General features: G+C 50.7%; 1 protein-coding gene across 10 annotated transcripts in view; it reads left to right on the top strand.

Annotated features, from left to right (window-relative positions):
- FRMPD1 (FERM and PDZ domain containing 1) overlaps positions 1-15,154 on the top strand; it is a 110,983-nt gene extending 95,829 nt beyond the window's left edge. For 9 of the 10 annotated variants that reach the window (XM_036330341.1, XM_036330344.1, XM_036330339.1 and 6 more), the window contains 7 exons: positions 541-677; positions 2,503-2,629; positions 2,750-2,845; positions 5,177-5,359; positions 6,123-6,270; positions 8,805-9,599; positions 12,657-15,154. In XM_036330341.1, coding sequence (XP_036186234.1) covers positions 541-677; positions 2,503-2,629; positions 2,750-2,845; positions 5,177-5,359; positions 6,123-6,270; positions 8,805-9,599; positions 12,657-15,028 — 3,858 coding nt within the window. In that variant the 3' untranslated portion in view covers positions 15,029-15,154. The remainder of the gene's footprint in view (positions 1-540; positions 678-2,502; positions 2,630-2,749; positions 2,846-5,176; positions 5,360-6,122; positions 6,271-8,804; positions 9,600-12,656) is intronic. The other variant, XM_036330348.1, reaches the window with a different exon arrangement.
- The last annotated feature ends 3,889 nt before the right edge of the window (positions 15,155-19,043 follow it).

The following is a 19,043-nucleotide window of genomic DNA, read 5'->3' as shown; positions in this document are numbered from 1 at the left end:
AATGATGAAAGGTCACGTGATTTGCCTGGGTCACCCATTTAGTGGTGAAGCCAAAAATGGCTTCCTTGGTCCCTGTAGCCTTTTGCTGCCCTTCCTCTACCTCCATAGGTGAAATTTACTATGTCATTTTTATTCTGATGAAAAGGAATCATTTGGGAGGCATCAATCTTTTACAGATGAAGGAACTCACACTAGGTGGATTGACTTGCCCAAAGTCTTACAGAAATGACGGTAGCAACTAATAACAGCAATACTTTATTTTTGTGTAGTACTGTGCCCCTCCTACCTGCTTTCAGAAGCGTTATCTAATTTAAACCCCACAGAAACCACCCAAGGTAGACGTAACTATCCCCCTTTAGCAACGGGAGGGACAGCCATGTTCAGAGCGTCTTAGTAACTTAACCAAGGTCAGACGGCCAAGTACAGGCAGAGCCAGGGCTCGAGGCTGAGCTCCTGGTCCTGCTGCCTTTGGCTTGAGAGAACTAGGAACACAGTTCCTCTGTTGCTGGTTCCCAGTTTCCCTGATCCCATCTCTTCCAGAGCTGCAGCGACGTGCTCCAGGAGCGCTTTGCTGTGGAAATGAAATGCAGCTCTGCGCTGAGACTTGCGGCCCTGCACATCCAGGAGCGGATCTACGCCTGCGCCCAGCCCCAGAAGATCTCTTTGAAGTACATAGAGTGAGTGGCGGGGGCTTCTCTGACCCCTCAGCAGCTGCTGTGCTGTGCCGTGTGTGTAATCCGCTGGCCCCTGGCCAGAACGGCCAGATTCCACAGAAAGCTGAGACTCACCTACCTAGCCTTCTGTCCCTTGTCTTTCTATCCCATTTCCTCTCCACCCTCTCCCACCCAGCCGGGCTCCCCCAGATGTCAGACTCTGGCTGCTCCCTCTGGGGCAGATGCCAAGTCCAGATAGAGTGACACAGGATCCCTTTGTAAGTTCCCAGTTCCCTGGAGAATGCATAGGGAAGTCTTTTGATAACTTCAATGAAAAGCTCCGATAAGGGCAGGAATGCCTTGAAAATTAATGTGTGAACCAATTATGTTGCATTATATTCTGACTAAGGAAGTTTCAGATCCTGGGATTCCAACACCACCTAATTCTTAGCTGAAAATTTGCTCTTGGCAGTATCACCCAGGTTTGCTAACCCCCTCACCAAATCTCAGCTCTGTTGTCCTATCTGGCATCAGAGTCAAATGAGAGTCAAATTTAAAAATTGAAACAGATCTAGGGCTCTGTCCCTGATGTACTGGGTCAAATCTCTAGAGAGCCGGACCTGAGAATCTGTATTTTAACAAGTTTGTTGGAGACTTTTGAGGCTGTTAGGATAGCACCATTCTGAAGCACGACCTCAGGGACTCACAGGTGCTACGTGCTGCCCCTGAGAGTGTGTTATAGATGCTGGGTCATTATTTGTCACGTACTAGTACATTGTAGTGAAAAAAGATCAAGGTTGCCCTAACTGGTTTGGCTCAATGGATAGAACATCAGCCTGCGGACTGAAGGGTCCCAGGTTCGATTCCGGTCAAAGGCATGTATGTACCTTGGTTGCGGGCACATCCCCAGTAGGGAGTGTGCAGGAGGCAGCTGATCAATGTTTCTCTCTCAAAGATGTTTCTAACTCTCTATCCCTCTCCCTTCCTCTCTGTAAAAAAGCAATAAAATATATTTTTAAAATACTATGAGAAATAAAATTAAACTACAATCTGAAGAGCTTTAAAAAAAAAAAAAAAAAGATCAAGGTCTCCTGCTCTGATTAACAAAATATCACAGTGCACCAAGAGTAATAATCTCCCAGAAAGATCAGTGGGGTTTTCCTGAATAGCTGGGGCTTTTGTATATGTGTTGGGGTGAGGGGTAAGAAATATATATAAATATATTTATAAACATATATATTATGTACTTACATAAAATACCCTATATAATAAGAGCCTAATATGTAAATCGGCCAAACTGCAGGATGACCGGTGGAACAACCAGTCGCTATGATGCACACTGACCACCAGGGGGCAGGCGCTCAATGCAGGAGCTGCCCTCAGCCTGAAAGCCCCAGGCCAGCCAAGGCAGGTGCCCACAGGGCCCCCGATTGCCCCGCCGGTTGCCCTACAGAGGGAGGCAACCAACTAGCCGAAGTCGGGGGGGGGGGGGGGGGGGGCAGCGAGGGGGCGGCGTCAAGTTGGCCAAGGCAGGTGCCAGTGGGGGTCCCCCGATCGCCCCACCGGTCACCCCACAGATTGACCCTGATCACCTGTCAGGCCTAGAGACCTTACCCGTGTACGAATTTCGTGCACCAGGCCTCTAGTAAGTATATAAGATATTTCTATATATTTCTATGTATTCATACACACATAAATGTACATGTGTATGTATCTTCTGTTGAGAAAGAGGCTCAGCTGCAGTATTCTGAGAACGCTAAGTACCGAGTCAAATGTAATTATGCTCTTCAGCAGAGCCACCAAGTACACTGTAAAAATGAGCCTCCTTGTCTCCCATGTCTCATGGCAGGAAAGACTGGGGCATAGAGAACTTCATTTCTCCAACTTTACTCCGAAACATGAAAGGCAAAGACATCAAGAAAGCCATAAGCTTCCACATGAAGAGGAACCAGAACCTGCTGGAACCCCGACAGAAGGTAATGGAGCCCTGGCCCCGGCCGACCCACCCAGCTGTCTGGGGACTGCATCTGCAACATTGCCTTGATTGTAGCAAGTGAATAACTCTAACTTACGTCTTTTTTTTTCTTCTATTTAAGCAACTTATTTCCGCTGCCCAGCTACGTTTAAATTATCTACAGATCCTTGGGGAACTCAAGACATACGGCGGGAAGATCTTTAATGCTACTTTAATGGTACGTGTTAGAGAACCGTGGAATCCCACGCATATGAGGGACCTTAGAAGTCCTCTGAAGTTCGGTGAACCTTGTGGCCTAACATTTTTGAGAACTCTGTCAAGTACTGGAATTTGTTTGGGGAAGTAAATATTGGGGAGTGTTTCTTGTGCCCTCGCTTGGTGCTAGCGGCTACCGTGGGCCGGATCCGGCCTGTTTGAAATGAATAAAACTAAAAAAAAAAAAGACCGTACCCTTTTATGTAATGATGTTTACTTTGAATTTATATTAGTTCACACAAATACTCCATCCATGCTTTTGTTCCGGCCCTCCGGTCCAGTTTAAGAACCCATTGTGGCCCTCGAGTCAAAAAGTTTGCCCACCCCTGTGCTAGCCCTATGGTAGGTGCTGGGGGAGGCAGAGCTGACATGATTTCCACCTTCCAATGATCGAACAAAGTAGCCACAAGACAAAGCAGAGCCACGAGAGACACACAGGGCGATGGCTGTGGGGTGTGAAGACAGAGGGTAGCACTGCCAGCTTCAGGTCAAGAATGGCAGGGGCAGGGGGTAAGGAAAGGCAAGAAGGTTGGATTTGGCCAGATTTCCGTATAGAGGAAAGGCATTTGGAGGGAAGGGTACTGTAAGCTATTTACTCTGGAGCTTTGGGAATATGAAGGTGGAGAGGGAAAAGTGGAAAGATAAGAATGTTAGACTGACTGCCAGGCTGGGGCCCCGATTATTCAGAAAAAGGGAAGAACTAAGGAGGGAAAAGAGAAGCAAAGGAGCCTTCTGCTCTGTTACCCGGTCCTCCCCCTGCTTCCTTCTTGGACCCGAGGCCCAGAGCTGTGTGCTTTTCAGCCGTCAGTGATGGGGCTGTGGCTGAAGGGAACTCTCCCCACCACTCAGTCAGCCCCAGAACTCTCCAGCACAAAGCCAGGCAATTTACCAATGAGAGATTTTTTTAAAAAAACATTAACAAATCTTCTTTTAGTGGATTTAGTATGTCTCTCAGTCATTTACAGTGATGGGTCCATTTAATCAGATTGCTGACTTAACAATATAGATAGAAAAAGAGAATCCATGTTTTGAGAGCAAAATAGAGCAATCAGATCAAGCATGTCAAACTCGAGGCCCACAGGCCGTATGCCTCGTTTATTTGGCCCGAGTTAGCCTTTGAGTTTGACATACTTGAGTCAGATAGTTAGGGGAAGGGAAAAATAGATGGCTTCTTAAACGAGTAAATGACCCAAAGGTTGAAGAGAGACCAGAGCACAGAAAGAAAGGCTTGAAGGTACAAGAAAAGCTTCCCACTTTTCCCAAGGGCCAACCCTGCCCTCTCCCAGCCGTCCCCAGCCCCCCTTTACCATTACTATCTAAGGAAATAATTGGTAATGGGAAAAGAAACGACATTGAGCTGGCTCAGGGTGCTTGCTGGCCACTGGGGTTACACTGTAGATAAACACAGTCTGTCGTCAGGGAACTTGGCAGGGAATCTGAGACTTGAGTACAAATAATTACAATAAGAAGTCACAGCTCAGTGCTATGGGAGACATAGACAGGAAGTAGTGTGGGAACAGCACAGAGGAAAAGGACTATTCTGGTTTGAGGAGCCAGAGATCAGGCAGATAGTTTCTGTAATGTTTGCAGTAGGTTTTGATGGAAGCTTTTCAAGAAAAGTCAGGATTTCTGTAGGTAATGATGGCAGGAAAGGGATTCCAAGAGGAATGAAATAGGCACATAGGTATGAAAATACAGAGAAAGATAAATATCACATGATCTCACTCATTTGTGGACTATAATGAACAACATAAGCCGATGAACAAAAACAGATTCAGAAAAAAACACACAACAGATTCAGAGACAGAGAAGCATCGATCAGATGCTCAACCCTCAGAGGGAAGGTAGGGGAGGGTGGGGTAAGGGGGAGAGATCAACCAAAGGACTTGTATGCATGCATATAAGCATAAGCGATGGACGCAAACAACAGGGGGTGAGGGTGAGAGCAAGACTGGGGGCATGAGGGGACAATGGAGGCATAAAGACACGTTTGTAATACCTTAATCAATAAAAAGTTTAAAAAAAAGAAAAGAAAATACAGGTTGCTTCGACGGAACAGGTAATAGCCTGGTTTGGCTCTCTATTGTGAAGGGTCTTGAAGAGATCATTTATACTTAATTTATCTGTCACTGGGGCCCAGTTCAGGCTGTTGCCTAACTTGGTAGTCCAGGGAGTGGCGATGGGGACCTGAAATAAGAATCCGGAGTTTGCGGAGAGAGGTATCTTGGCTTACATGTGCAGTGTATTTTACTCGCTGTGAGTGGGAACTAATTCCTCCTCTGCCCTTCTGCAGTTACAGGATAGAGAATCCTATGTTGCCCTTCTAGTGGGAGCCAAGTATGGGATTAGCCAAATTATCAATAGCAAACTCAACATCATGTCCACGTTGGCCGAGTTTGCAAACATCAGCCGTGTGGAGCTGACAGAAGAGTCTGAGAAAGTGAGCGTGGTCAAAGTGTACCTGCAGGACATCAAGGTAACACACCGGGGAGAGGTTCTGCATCCAGCTCCTGGGGTTGGGGGCTAACTTATTTTAGGGTAGTTTATATGAGTGTGGATATTTACAGTCTAAAGTCCAACATTTGCTTAAGAGGATGACTTGTCCGTTCTGTCCCATCAAAGGGAAAATGGTAACCACGGTGCATTTTCCCGGGCAGGTCCTGAAAGGTTTCTTCGTATAAACTGAGCCTGACCTTGTGCTTTCCTGATGGGTTCAGAAACTTAGATGGGAACACCAGATGGGACCAGAAAGGCTGTCCAAGAGTTTTGAGTGACAGCAATTAAAATGGGTAAATGATGTAGTGAACTTCCTGAGCCTCCCGGGGAGGTCCTGCATTTGTCCTGCCTTTCTTTGCTTTCATATCAACATGATCAGAGATGGTTCTTGATTCTTACCACCCTCTCTCTCCTCTGTTTGCTTTTGCTTCCTTTTCTACGTCAGGTCTTGAAGGGGCCCCATTACATGAATGAGCAGAGTGGGGTGGGTGGTTTGGATGGGAGGCGAGGATAGGGGTCAGAAATGGAGAGGCAGGAGATACTGTGGAGTTTCAATGAGAGGAACCCACACATGCCTTTGCTCATTTCAAGTCTTAAAGGTGAGAATACAGGACGTGAAGCCTGCCTGGGGACCAGGGCTGGGTTTGCTTGGGATTTCTCATCAGTCCCATAGGGTCTTGTTGTCAGGCTTCGGGCTGTCCCTTCGCCCTTCCCAGGCTTAAGAGCTCTCTTTACCTTCGAAGGTTCTGACGTTGCTGCTGGAATCCAACAGTGCAAAAGACCTGGCCTGCCTGGTCGCTGGGTACTACAGGCTGTTTGTCGACCCGGTTACCTCCATCTTCCTCTGGCCGGGGAGCAAACAGCAGGTGCACCGAGTGTCTGCTGAGGAAGGTAAGGCACTGAGGCAGCCCCGGTAAGGATGGGCCCGTTTCACTGCCCTGTGGGTAAGGGCAGCCTAAAGGGAGGTGGAGAATTGAGTTGAGCTGACACTTCCACTCAAGTCGATGTGAGCTATTTCTCCATTTATTTCTTTGTAAACAGTTGATCTTTCTTTCTTTTTAAAAAAAATTATTGATTTCAGAGAGGAAGGGAGATGAAGAGAAAGATAGAAACATCAATGATGAGAGAGAATCATTGATCAGCTGCTTCCTGTACGCCCCCTAGTGGGGATCAAGCCCACAACCCTGGCATGTGCCCTTGACCAGAATCCAGCCCAGGACCCTTCAGTCCACAGGCTGATGCTCTATCCACTGAGCCAAACCAGCTTGGGCAACAGTTGATCTTTCCAAAGCCCTAAATAGAGAAGCTTTCTTTGTACCTGAGAGTCCCTAAAAATATAAAAGGTCTCTGATTGCCCTAGCCAGCTTGGCTCAGTGGATAGAGTGTCAGCCTGTGGACTGAAGGGTCCCGGGTTCGATTCCAGCCAAGGGCACATGCCTGGGTTGTGGGCTCGATCCCCAAGAGGGGGTGTGCAGGAGGCAGCCGATCAATGATTCTCTCTCATCATTGGTGTTTCTCTCTCTCCCTCTCCCTTCCTCTCTGAAATCAATAAAGAAATATATTTAAAAAATAAAAATATAAAAGGTCTCTGAGTCCCTGTAGAATTTCCTAAAACCATCTCTAAGATCCGTTGTATCAGGTCTTTATTTGCCATCAGAAAGTGCTGTCAGTTATTTGTTCAGCAAGTTCAGATGGCCAGCCATGGCCGGGTAGCTCAGTTGATTAAAGTGTCATCCTGATGCACCAAGGTTGTGGGTTCTATCCCCAGTCAGGACACATACAAGAATCAACCAATGAATGCATAAATAAGTGGGAAAAGTCAATGTTTCTCTCTCTCTTTCTCTCTCTCTCTCTCTCTCTCTCTCTCCCTCTCTCTTCAGTTGTCTATTTTCATTGTACAGACACTCCCACCATGGCTAATTTCAAGCTACCGACTTGATGTCACTGTGTGGAGATGGGGAGAGATGCTCAATAGCATATCATTATGTAGCCCTTCCTCCATGTGGATAAAACATAAATAATCTCAAGAGCTTATATGATAGTAAGATAAAGTAAAATGATCAGGCAGTGACGAGTTTTGGGTATTTGTGAACTTGGCCTTTAACACAATTTAGAAACAAGGGGTGATGCCTTAGGGAGACACAGCAGAGTGGGAGCAGTGAAGACGTGGAGGTCAGATGGCGGGAGGGCCTGCTTCTGCCAGGGCAGGTGGCAGAGTCAGAGAAGATGCTGGGGGGAGGGGGGCAGTATTTGAAACAGATCTCGAAGAACATGCTGGCGTAGGCCAGACGAAGGAGGGAGGAGAGATCGTTTGAAGCACGGGGGGCAGCATGGAGGCATGACACAGAAGGCAAGGTCGTGAGCTGTGAGAAGCTGTCTGTAGTGGCTGGAGCATGGGAAAGCTGCGGGGGCGGCAAGGCTGCTAAGGAGGAGTCAGGGCCGTTTGGGGGGCCTTCGCTCTTGTGGGGGAGCTTAGGCCTTTCCCTGTGGGCAGGGGAAGCCATCAGAGGGTTTAAGTAGAGTGTGATGTTGATCAGAAGGCTTATGATAGAGGAGAGACTGGGGACCTGGCTCAGTACTCCCCACCCTCACTCCATGGAGCCTTCCTGAGTACCAGCAGCTGGATGAGCTGTCACTCTCCCGAAAGCCTGGAGCACCAGTGGGTCCCCAAGACCAGGCTTCAGAATGGTGCCAGCTGAGCAGCCTCAGAATCGCCCACGGAGGCGCTAAAACACAGATTCCCAGGCCCCGCTCCCTAACTGTTTGACCCAGTACATCAGGGGTAAGGTCAAGGATCTGTTTTGGATTTTTTTAAAAATATATTTCTTTGTTGATTTCAGAGAGGAAGGGAGAAGGAAAGAGATAGAAACATCAATGACGAGAGAGAATCATTGATCGGCTGCCTCCTGCACACCCCACACTGGCAATGGAGCCCACAACCCAGGCATGTGCCCTTGGCCGGAATGGAACCTGGGACCCTTCAGTCCGCAGGCCGATGCTCTATCCACTGAGCCAAGCCGGTTAGGGCTGTTTTGGATTTTAAATATGATTCCCATCCGACTTTGATCCCAGACAGGACAGAGCTGAGATTTGGGGAGGAAACCTGTGCAATACTGCCCAAGCCAAGTGAAATCCAATCAAAGAAACAGCCCCCAAGTGTCTGGGGACAGATAGCTCTCCTTGGAAGTGGGGGTGGAGGTAGTCCTGTCTCTTTCAGGGGGTTCCCATGGATGTGGGAAAGGAGGCCTGATGTTGTGTGGCCCACGGACCCTGTGCCAGTCACTATAGCATGATCTGGGTCAGTCACCCACCTGGACCTCAGCTTTCTAATCTGGAAACTGGAGGGCCAGCAGCGGGAGGGGGGGGGGGTCATGTGCCAGTCCCCAGGGGCTGTTTTGTGACTCTCCGCGTCCCCTGTGTTGCAGGCTACGAGTCCAGGGCGTGCAGTGACTCAGAGGAGTCCTCCGAAGTGGACTGCGTGCTAGAGCCCCTCTCTGACCAACACCTGCCAAGGCCGGGCGCCTGCAGATCGCCCGCAAAAGAGGAGCAGCCCCCCGGGGACAGCCCCGCGCCCGAGGTGGCCGGGAGCGGCCTGAGCGCCTGCGGGGCCAGCAGCGTGACGGACAGTGCCGAGTCCGAGGCGTCCGACTCGGCCAACACCGAGAGCCGAGGCTGCAGGACCAGCGGCTCGAGCGAGTCCATGGATGCCCTGGAGGAGGATGACTTGGACGCCTGCTCCTCCAGCAGGTCCGGCTTCTTCCACTTTGGCTCGCCAGGCTTCCCGGAGAGAGGCGAATCTGACAGCCAGGAGGAGAGGAGCAGGGTGGAGACCAGCGGCTTCCTCTGTCTCCTGGACCTGGCCCAGCGAGCCAGCCCTCAGCCCCAGAAGACGGAGCTCTCTGAGAGCCCCGCTCCCGGGACCTTCGGCTGGGCTCCAGACCCCAGTGCAGCCCGGCTGGACCCCGGGCTGTATGAGGGCAGCCAGACTGACTACTACAGCCTGTGCTCCAGCGTCTCCCCGGCCAGGCACCTGAGTGACAGCTCAGACAGCACAGCTTCCCGGCAGGGTGGGGGCCCGCCAGCCTGGGGCCAGCAGGGCTGGTCTGAGCCCCAGCCCAGCTCCACGCTGGAGGCCCTGGGCCCTGCCTACGAGGAGGGCAGCTCGGATGAGGAATACTACGATGCAGCTGACAAGCTCACACCCCCAGACACCCTCTCAGGTGAGCGCCCCCCCCTCACCCCTACCCCACCCCCCGCAGGTCTGCAGACTCGCAGGCAGGGACCAAGCTTGACGGGGGAAACACATGAGTAAAGCCGGGTCATGGTCCTCTTCTGAGGAGGCTGCCCTGGGGTCCGTGGACTACATTACAAGTATCATGACTTTGCCCGGCTGGTGTGGCTCAGTGGTTGAGGGTCGGGTGGACCTATGAACAAGGAGGTCACAGTTTGATTCCCAGTCAGGGCAAATGCCTGGTTTGTGGGCTCAGTCGCCAGTAGGGGGTGTGCAAGAGGCAGCCAATCAATGATTCTCTCTCGTCATTGATGTTTCTATCTCTTTCCCTCTCCATTCCTCTCTGAAATCAATAAAAATATATTTTTTAAAAGGAATCATGACTTCAAGTCAGACCTACAAGGAAGGTTCAGAGAACTGTGGGCAAGCAGCGATGGGCAAGGATGAGAGGCATTCACAGTGGGGATCAGGGAAGGCTTCCCAGAAGAGGTGGGAAAAGTGCTGAGACTGGTGAGATAGACAGAATTTACATAGAAAGCAACGGGTTTGACAGGGGTTCCCAGCAGAAGGTAACAGATGTGTCATTACCGACCCTGAAGCTACATTCAATGAGGCCTTGAAGCAAGAAGAACCCACCTGACAGGCTATGGTGGCCCCTTAAGGGACTCTGACATAGGAAGACAGGGGGGCCTGTTGGTCCTGTTTCTCTCAGGTTCCTCTTGCCTTCCTCCCTGTACAGTGGGTGAGTCCTTCCATACAAGTGACTTCCCAGCTGAACCGAGAGCCTTCCAGGACATTTACACACACAGATATTGAAGGTGACCCACTAGGAGCTGGGGATGCCACAGCCCTTGCAGTTCTGCTCCCGCCCTTTCCAGGTGCTGCCTGCCTGCAGTGGTTGCCCTTTGCTCGTGGAGGAAGGCCAGCTCCTTAGGTTGAGGCCCTGTGTGACACGGCCTCTGTCTGCCTCTCTGCTCCTGAGCCCTCTCCCTGCTTCCTGCCACACAGGCCTCCTTGCCATTCTTTAAAAGGGCCAGGCTCGCCCTGGCCAGTTTGGCTCAGTGGATAGAGCGTCGGCCTGCGAACTGTAAGGTCCCAGGTTTGATTCTGGTCAAGGGCACATGCCCAGATTGTGGGCTTGATCCCCAGAAGGGGGACTTGTAGGAGGCAGCCGATCCATGATTCTCTTTCATCATGGATGTTTCTATCTCTCTCTCCTTCTTCCTTCCTCTCTGAAATCAATAAAAATATATTTAAAAAAATAAAATAAAAGGGCCAGGCTCTTTCCCACCCCTGGCCTTTGCGCATGCTACTCCTCACCCTGATCTTTGGTTGCTGATGCCCATTCATCTGTCAGCACCCCGACCCCCACCACCACCACCTCTAAAAATTCACTTTTTCTAGAAACTTTAACCAGACCACCAAGAGTAGGACGGGTCTCCCCAGGCCTGTCACACCTTCCTACAGCACCTGGGTGCTTCCTGCCTGGCACTTAGCACTGCCTGTAATTATGTATTTATGTGTGTGATCTTGTGTTGATGTTTCTCTCCCTCACCACACTGGAAACTCACTCGCCTGTGTCCCAGCACATAGCGCCTGGCAGTTGTTGCTGAGTGAATGAATGAACTCTCCACCATCTACACTGAGTTCATTGACTGTGCCCCTGGGGAAAGGAGAGACCATGGCCAGCTTGTGCACTGCCCTCCAACTGCGTCCATGCCCCAGCCTTGCCCTGTTGGGGTGGGCATTGCGCTGGGGGCACGATGGGGGCAAGACAGGCCATCAGTCAAGGCCTTCCTCTAGCCAAGGACAGAGGACCATACTGGACATTCCCTATTGGATAGAGTGCCAGTGGGGGCCTGGGGAGACCGCCCAGAACTGGGACTCCTGGCCCACTCACTGAGGGAGCCTCTCCCTTTTGGGGCCTCAGAAACAGTGTTGGTCGGTGGCGGTTGGTGGCCTAGGCAGCAGCTCCAAAATGTGACTGGGCCTCAAAATCACCCAAGGGACCTCGATTCAAGCCTGTCGATTCCTGGGCCCCAGCCCCAGAGATTCTGACGTAAGAGGTCTGAGAAGCAGCCTCCCATCGGGTGTTTAATAAGGGGCAGCCTGTTGGGATCAACGGTCTGAGTGTGAGAGCCCTCTGAGTCTCAAGTGCCGGCCTGGGACCCCATCCTCTGGCTGACTCCCAGGCCTTCTTCTCAGGGTGCTTCTCTGCTCAGGGAGATCCATCCCGCACGCACACGACCCCCCACACACACACACACGTCTGAGAGTCATGCCACGTGGTCAAAAGCAGGCTCCTCAGAACCTCACAGACGTAGTGACAGGAACAACCACGGTAGCAGCTCCCTCCGGTGAACACGTTAGGCACAGGCCTTGTGCCGGGTGCCAGAGACGCACTCATTCATTTAACCTGCATGGCCGTGCTGCTTGGTCCCTTGGTGCTGACTGACTTGGGTTAACACAGCACAAAGGAAAAGTGGGAAAGGATGTAAGAAAGCTTAGAAAATTGCTAGCAAAGGTGAAGACCTGCTTCTGACACAGGCAGCAACCAGAAGAGGAGGCTGGGTAGCAGGATTCCTTGTCGTAGTGTCAGGAAAATGTGGCTATAAAGAATGACCTCTACTTTTATTATTATTATTATTTTTAAAATCGGTGTTTCAACCTGAAGTTCTAGGAAATGTATGGCTGACTTTCTGGGTCAGAAATCTGACCACTTGGCTGATGGGGACGGGGTGCCTTCATTGATAGTTCCAGCACCTGTAACCATTGTTGGGGGGAGGGGGAGATGCCAGTCCCTAAAAGACAAATGAAGGACAGTGAAACGGACCCTGGGCAACTAAGAATCACAAACTGTCTGCCACAGTTACTATCCCCAACTTTCCGAGGAGGAAATTGAGGAGACCAAGGTTGAACTTGCCCAAAGTTATGCATGCAGCCCGGCCATGGTTTGAACTCAGGCAATCCTGAGTCCTGAGCCCAAGCTCGGAGTGCCTCTTTGTTTTCCTGCTTCTGATGTACTTTTTCCTTTCTTGGTCCTCAGGGCCCGGAGCTATTTCTGCTGCAGAACCCAGTGCCACACGCACACAGAGTGAGGCTAGCTCCTGCAGCCCCGAGGACGGCCTGAGAACTGGACCGGACGGGAGAGAGGCACGCAGGAGGGGAGGGGTGAAAAAGTATGCCAAGACCCTGAGGAAAAGAAGGTCTTTCCTACAGACCGACTACACCTGTCAGGTCTCGTTTCCCCTGGTGCCATCAGCCTCCCTGGAGAACATGGACGACGTGTGCTACTACGACCGGGAGCCCTACCTGGCCCTTGGTGCGCCCTCCCCAACTGTGTCCTCTCTGCAGGACGTGCAAGGTGAGCCCGGCCTCCTGGAGACCAAGGCCCTGGGGCTGCTGGCTCCCTTGAGGGAGGCCAAGAGCAAAAACCCAGCCGCCGGGGTCATGGAGATGGAGCCGGAGACCATGGAAACCAAATCGGTCATCGACTCTCGAGTGTCTTCCATTTCCGCCATTCGCCTCCGGATCGACCCCGGCCCTAAAGAGAGTTCTGGGGGTGCCCCTGTGCCGGCCACTGCTGCCAGTTGCCCAGCAAGCACCCCTAACTGTCCCAACCCAGGTTCATCTGGCCCAGACACTGCTCAGACGGAGTCTTCCCAAACTTTATCTGCATTTCTAGACTCGGATGGCAGTGCCCCCGAAGAACTCTCCGTGGAGCTCGAGGGCAGCGCCTCCCCCGTCTCCAGTGCTGAGCCGAACACAGGCAGCGTCTGCCTGGCCGTCAGCCAGGGGCCACCTACTGTCTCTCCAGGAGACACACTAGAGCTGGGAGGAGTCCTGTTGGAAGCAGGATTGGGATCCCTGTTTACAAATCCTACGCAAGAGACTGCCCCCCAAAACACCGGGCCTTCGTTGCCTCTTGGAGACAGGCCTGGAAGCGGTGAATGTGGAATAAATTCGGGAGAGCAGGCAGCTCCTTTCCCAATAAAGGAAGAGCAACAAGGACAACGATCTCTGGACCGTGATGGAGGAGTCACAAACAAAAATGGCACCAACTTACTTCATGATGAACCTGGCAAGGATCCAGGTGACCCTGAGGGTGATGTGTCAAGTGCTGTTCCGCAGGCGACTGATGTCGGTGCTCCAGGTGGTGGGGTAGCAGCCTCCCCCTCCTTGGAGACTCCTGTAACAGGGACGGACCCGACCCCAGCACACTCCCCCACCGAACTCCAAGGGCAACGCAGAGAAACCCCAAGCCACGCTCGCCAGGCCCCAGAACAAAATCTATTGGCAGAGCTGGATTTAGACCCAGATTTCCTGCCTGAGAACCAGACCATTCCATCAGCCTCCCCTCTGGAGGAGGGCAAAGCAGAACTGCTTAACGATGTGACAGGTGAAGACATGGGCCCTAGGGACACCTCTCAGCAGGTCTGTTTTACTCCCAGGCCTTCTCCGCTACACCCACTCCCATGTCCCCACTCAGAAGGTTCAACCCAATGTTCGCTGTCAGAAAGCAGAGACAAAACCCCTAGCATCTGCCTCCCAGCTGAGAAGTCTTTCCTGTGCTTTTCCCCAGAAAGCCATCCTAAAGTTTCTGCCAGCCTCAGGATGGCCACATCTCTAGGGTTTGCGGGGGTGAATGAGACAGTGGCCCCCGGGATTGGGATGGAGCAGTGCAGCTGCCAGCTCTCCTATGCCACCTGCTTCCGTGGCCTGCAGCCTGAGTCAGAGGAAGAAGACAGGGACTCGGAGGCACCCCCCACCGCCCCCCTCACCTCACCACCCTCTGCAGGAAGCGGGCTGGCCCTGCCCTGGAGGCCGGCCCGGGCCCACAGCTGCAGCGCGGAGCCCCTGTTGAGGAACAGCCACATCTGGCCCGAGTACTGCTCCAGGGCTCTGACGCGGTTGAAAGCTGCCCCCGCCAGCACTCCCGAGGGCTTCATCCGACTCTCGGAGAGCTTGCTGGAATTACAAGACATTTTAGAAGCTTCCTGGGGGAATGGGGACAAGCACCCCCCAGAGAAGTGCACCTGGCACTTTTCTGAAAGCCGGAGCCACCTCTGCATGGGCTCCCAGAAGCTCCTGTCCAGCTGTCAGCATGTGATCAGAATGGACCAGTCCCCCGAAGAGATGCAGGGTGCCGTGCGCGACACCTTCCAGCACCTGGTCCAGCTGGCTGGCCTGTGCTTCCAGTTCACGGACTGCAGCCGCTGCTCCGCCCGGCACAGGGAGGCAGCCGGGAACCTCAGGGACGTGGTGTACACCTACCACCAGTTTGTGGAGGCCGCCAAGCTGACCTGCGAGAGAGGCTACCACGACCTGAGTGTGAAACTCTTGGCCCGTCAGTGCACGGCCCTCACGGCTGCCGTGTTCTGTTTGACCCAGAAGTTCCGGGCATCCACTGCCCTGTGAGCAGGCTGGCTGCCCAGACCCCCGGCCCTGCCCTGGATGCTTCCCGGGAAGCCTCTTCCGTCCCTCCACCCGCCCTCTCAGATGTTTACTATTTAGAGTATTTAAATAAACTGCTGCTTAATCTTGGTCTGAGTCAGACAGAATGATCATAAGTTTGGGTCCAAACATTCACTCCGATCCATTCAACATACATTTACTGAATACCTCCTCTGGGCCAGGCCGTATGCGAGAGCTCAGGGTAATTATAGACAAATAAGACAAGTCCCTCCCAGGTCAGGATGCTCACAGACCTTGTGGGATACAGATAAGTAGATTACCATCAGTGAAGTGTGTCCTAAAAGGAGCATTTCCTGGGGTGTGGAACACTGTCCCAAGAAGCAGGGGTGAGGAAGGAAGCTGGGGGTCGCCAAAAAACAAAGCTTTCTTATGCCACACTGTTTGGCAGTAACTTTCACAAACGGGAGTGAATGCACGTGGTATCTGATAGGCTTCCATCTTCACCAGCACCTGCACCAGGAGCCCTGGTGATCTTGGCGGCCTCGCTGTGATAAGCCTAGACTGCCACTAGGTGGCAGTAAGTCCCTTAGCTGTGTCGCTACACTCTTCGGGTGTGCTCCGTGCTTTATCTGACATTGACTGCACCCCTAAATCTTGCGTTCCTATTTTTGTTTTAAATCGTTAAACGGCGAACATGAAAGCCCTGAACTAGATTTGCCTTTCTGAGAATACTATTAGCACAAAATATACTTAGTACCTTTCTCACCAATCCCAGCTGAGCCCGTTAATCCCGGTTAATCTTGGGGGGACCTTGGACAAGCTATTTCGCCTCTCGTTGCTTTGGTTTTCCCTTCTGTAAAATGGGGACACGAATAGTGCCTGCTCTGTAGGGTAGACACCTAGTAAATAATCTAGGAAATACTCAGGAAGTAATGAACGCCCAGCTTTGTGGCTGCTCCTCCTCGTCTGAAATCCTGCCCTGAGTTTGTTTTCTGACTCCAGGAAAACTGATTTCCAGCTACCTTGGGAGTCGTTTGCCCCTGGCCTCTCTGTCCAGGCCAAAGGGGGTGTAGACACTCACCTTGGACGGCTAGAGTTCATCCGAGGGGTCCCTTTGCCCCTCTGGTGCTCCTGGTCAGTTGTGAGCTCAGTGCTGCCTCTGTGGGTCCTCTCCTCTAGGACTCCCCAATTCCTCTTCTTCTTCACCCAGCAAGAGCAGGAGCAGATTTGTAGGTGTTTAGTCCCCCACCCACGTGCTCTCCAATCAGAAGGAAAGCAGTGCCTTGGGAGAAGAGGAAAAACATCCTTCCCATCCCCTGTTACCAGTTACTGGTTAACTAGTAAACAGTTAACCAGTACTTGTGCCAGGAAAATATCTTCTTTTCTTAGAGGCCTGTTTCTTTCCACAGAATACTTGGAATTAAATTTAAATGAGGCTCTTGAACACAGATTTGAAGTGATTTCATGGCCATGAAAAACAGGAACAATAGGACATCGAAATAATAAACATGGTCTGATGTTAAGAAGGACCTGAATGCTTTTACCAGCAGAAAACTATAAAGAGCTACATGAGTTGTTTATGTGAGCACCATCTATATGCTCACAAATTTAGAGAAGGAGCTTAGGACTTCAGGTCAATCAGGGCTTGAATCCTGGCAGTGTTATTACAGGCACTTGTTTGAATCTCAGTCTCCCCACTGACAAAAGGAAATACTAGTTTCCATTTAGTGAGGGTCCACAATGTGCAAGATGCCCTGACAACACTTTCTTGTCCACACAACACCCTAAAGCAGACATCCTATATAATGACAGCCTAATATGCAAATGAACTGAATGACAGAACGGCTGGTCGCTATGATGCACACTGACCACCAGGGGGCAGATGCTCAACGCAGGAGCTGCCCAAAGTGGGTGCCAGTACCCCCCCCCCCCCATTCGCCCCGCCAGTCGTCCCACAGATTGGCCCTGATCGTCAGCCAGGCCTAGGGACCCTACCCATTCACAAATTTCGTGCACCAGGCCTCTAGTTGTTATATCTATAATATACATTCAGCATTACTATGGGAAATAATTCATAGGAAGAAGATTGAAGCCTCCAGCACAAGCACTCAAATAATGGTTTCCTTCTTTCTTTGCTTCCTCTCCCCTCAAATCCATGAATTTCCTTGGGTTGCTACAGTATGGAGCTGGCATTTTGCTCTGTAATTTCCATGAGGAGCAGTAAGTCCCAGAAGTTCTGAGAAACCCCCATTGCTTGTTGAGATGCTAAAGTACAGGGGAGGTACCCTGATTAGCACTTTCTTTGAAATACACAACTCCTACATGAGATAAGCAGAGTGGGACTGCCTACTCCACAATGTAATAGTTGTTTAATGACTGAGAAACTACTGGACATTTACATTTCTCCTTTCTTTTCCCACCCATTATCAGCTGATTCATTTCTTTCAAAAAACATTTATGGCACACCCATGCCAGGTAATACCTAATGCAGGATTAGGGATGTAAATAATTGGGAGAGATCCTGTTTTCAAGTATTCTTGGTCCAAGAGATAAAAGGACATGTAGAAATAGAGACCTACAACATAAGGCATGTAATGCTCAGGGCAACCAAAGAGAACAGATAAAGTGTATGCGAGCTTAAAGGAGAGAAGTCATTGTTGGGTGGGAGCAGAATAGTGATGAGGGAAGGTTTCCTGTAGGAGACAGCATTAATTAGAACTGGTTTGTCAGGACATATTTTTGAGTAGCTATTGTGTGCCATGCCCTAGATTTGATAGATAGGAAGATAAGTTTTGGATGTGTCAAGAAAAGAAAAAAATCACTCAGTTGTTTATTCTGTCAACAAATATTTACTGTGTAGTGGCACTGGGAATACAATCATCGACATCATATATTCCCCTCAAGGAACTTATAATAAAGACACAGAAGAAAAAGATGACTGACTGATAGGTGGTATAAAGAAAATGAAGAGAATGCCAAGATGGGGTGGGATGAGCCAATCTTACCTAGAGTGATCAGTCAAGGCCCTCTGAAGAAAGAATGTTTAAGCTGAAACCTAAAGGATAAGAAGGAGCCAGCCATGGAGAAAGTGAGAGAAAAGGGAACAGTATCTCCAAAGGTCTTTGGTGTGTTTGAAGCATTTCAAGAAGACAGGTGTGCCCGACCAGTGTGGCGCAGTGGTTGAGCATCGAGCTATAAACTAGGAGATCCCGGTTCAATTCCCAGCCAGGGCCATGCCCGGATTGCGGCAGCTCGATCCCCAATAAGAGGCGTGCAGGAGGTAGCCAATCAATGATTCTCTCTCATCATTGATGTTTCTATCTCTTCCTCCCCCTTCTTCTCTGAAATCAATTAAAGAAGAAGAAGAAGAAGAAGAAGAAGAAGAAGAAGAAGAAGAAGAAGAAGAAGAAGAAAAAGAAGAAGAAGAAGAAGAAGAAGAAGAAGAAGAAGAAGAAGAAGAAGAAGAAGAAGAAGAAGAAGAAGAAGACAGGTGTGACTGGAACACATCAATCTGGAGTAAGAGTGACAGATGAGGTTGGAGGGGCAGCCAGGAACCAGGCTGTGCAAGGCCTTGGGAAGGTCAGATTTTACATCGAAGTATGATAGAAAGCCACTGAGGGGTCTGCAGATGGATGGCTGGGGGAGCAGGCAGTGAAACCAGCTAGGAGGCCTTTGCTGTGGGGAAGTAGCCACGAGCTCATTCAAAGGTAAAGAGACATAAGAGCAGTGTCAGAGAGGGGCAAAGGGTATCCAATATGGCTGAGTGCAAGGCGTAGATGTGGTGGGAGGCCCTGGAGACCATTTGAGCCACTTTGCAAGCCCTGCTAAGTGGGAAGCTAGGTCCAGCTTCTAGGTAGAGAAGAGACATTAGAGTTAGGTTTTAGAAAAAGCCTTTTGCGGGGGACGGAGGGATGTTTAGTCAGCATTTAAAAATTGCTCCAGTCCCAGACGAAGGCTGAATTGGAGCATGGCTTGGGGATGGGGTGAGAGTTGCTGAGGAAATAAAAGTCTAGAGTGG

This window comes from Myotis myotis, unplaced genomic scaffold (assembly GCF_014108235.1).
Source record: "Myotis myotis isolate mMyoMyo1 unplaced genomic scaffold, mMyoMyo1.p scaffold_m19_p_12, whole genome shotgun sequence".
Lineage (NCBI taxonomy): Eukaryota > Metazoa > Chordata > Mammalia > Chiroptera > Vespertilionidae > Myotis > Myotis myotis.
The sequence above is the reverse complement of the archived record's forward strand: the minus strand, read 5'-3'. Positions and strand labels throughout refer to the sequence as shown.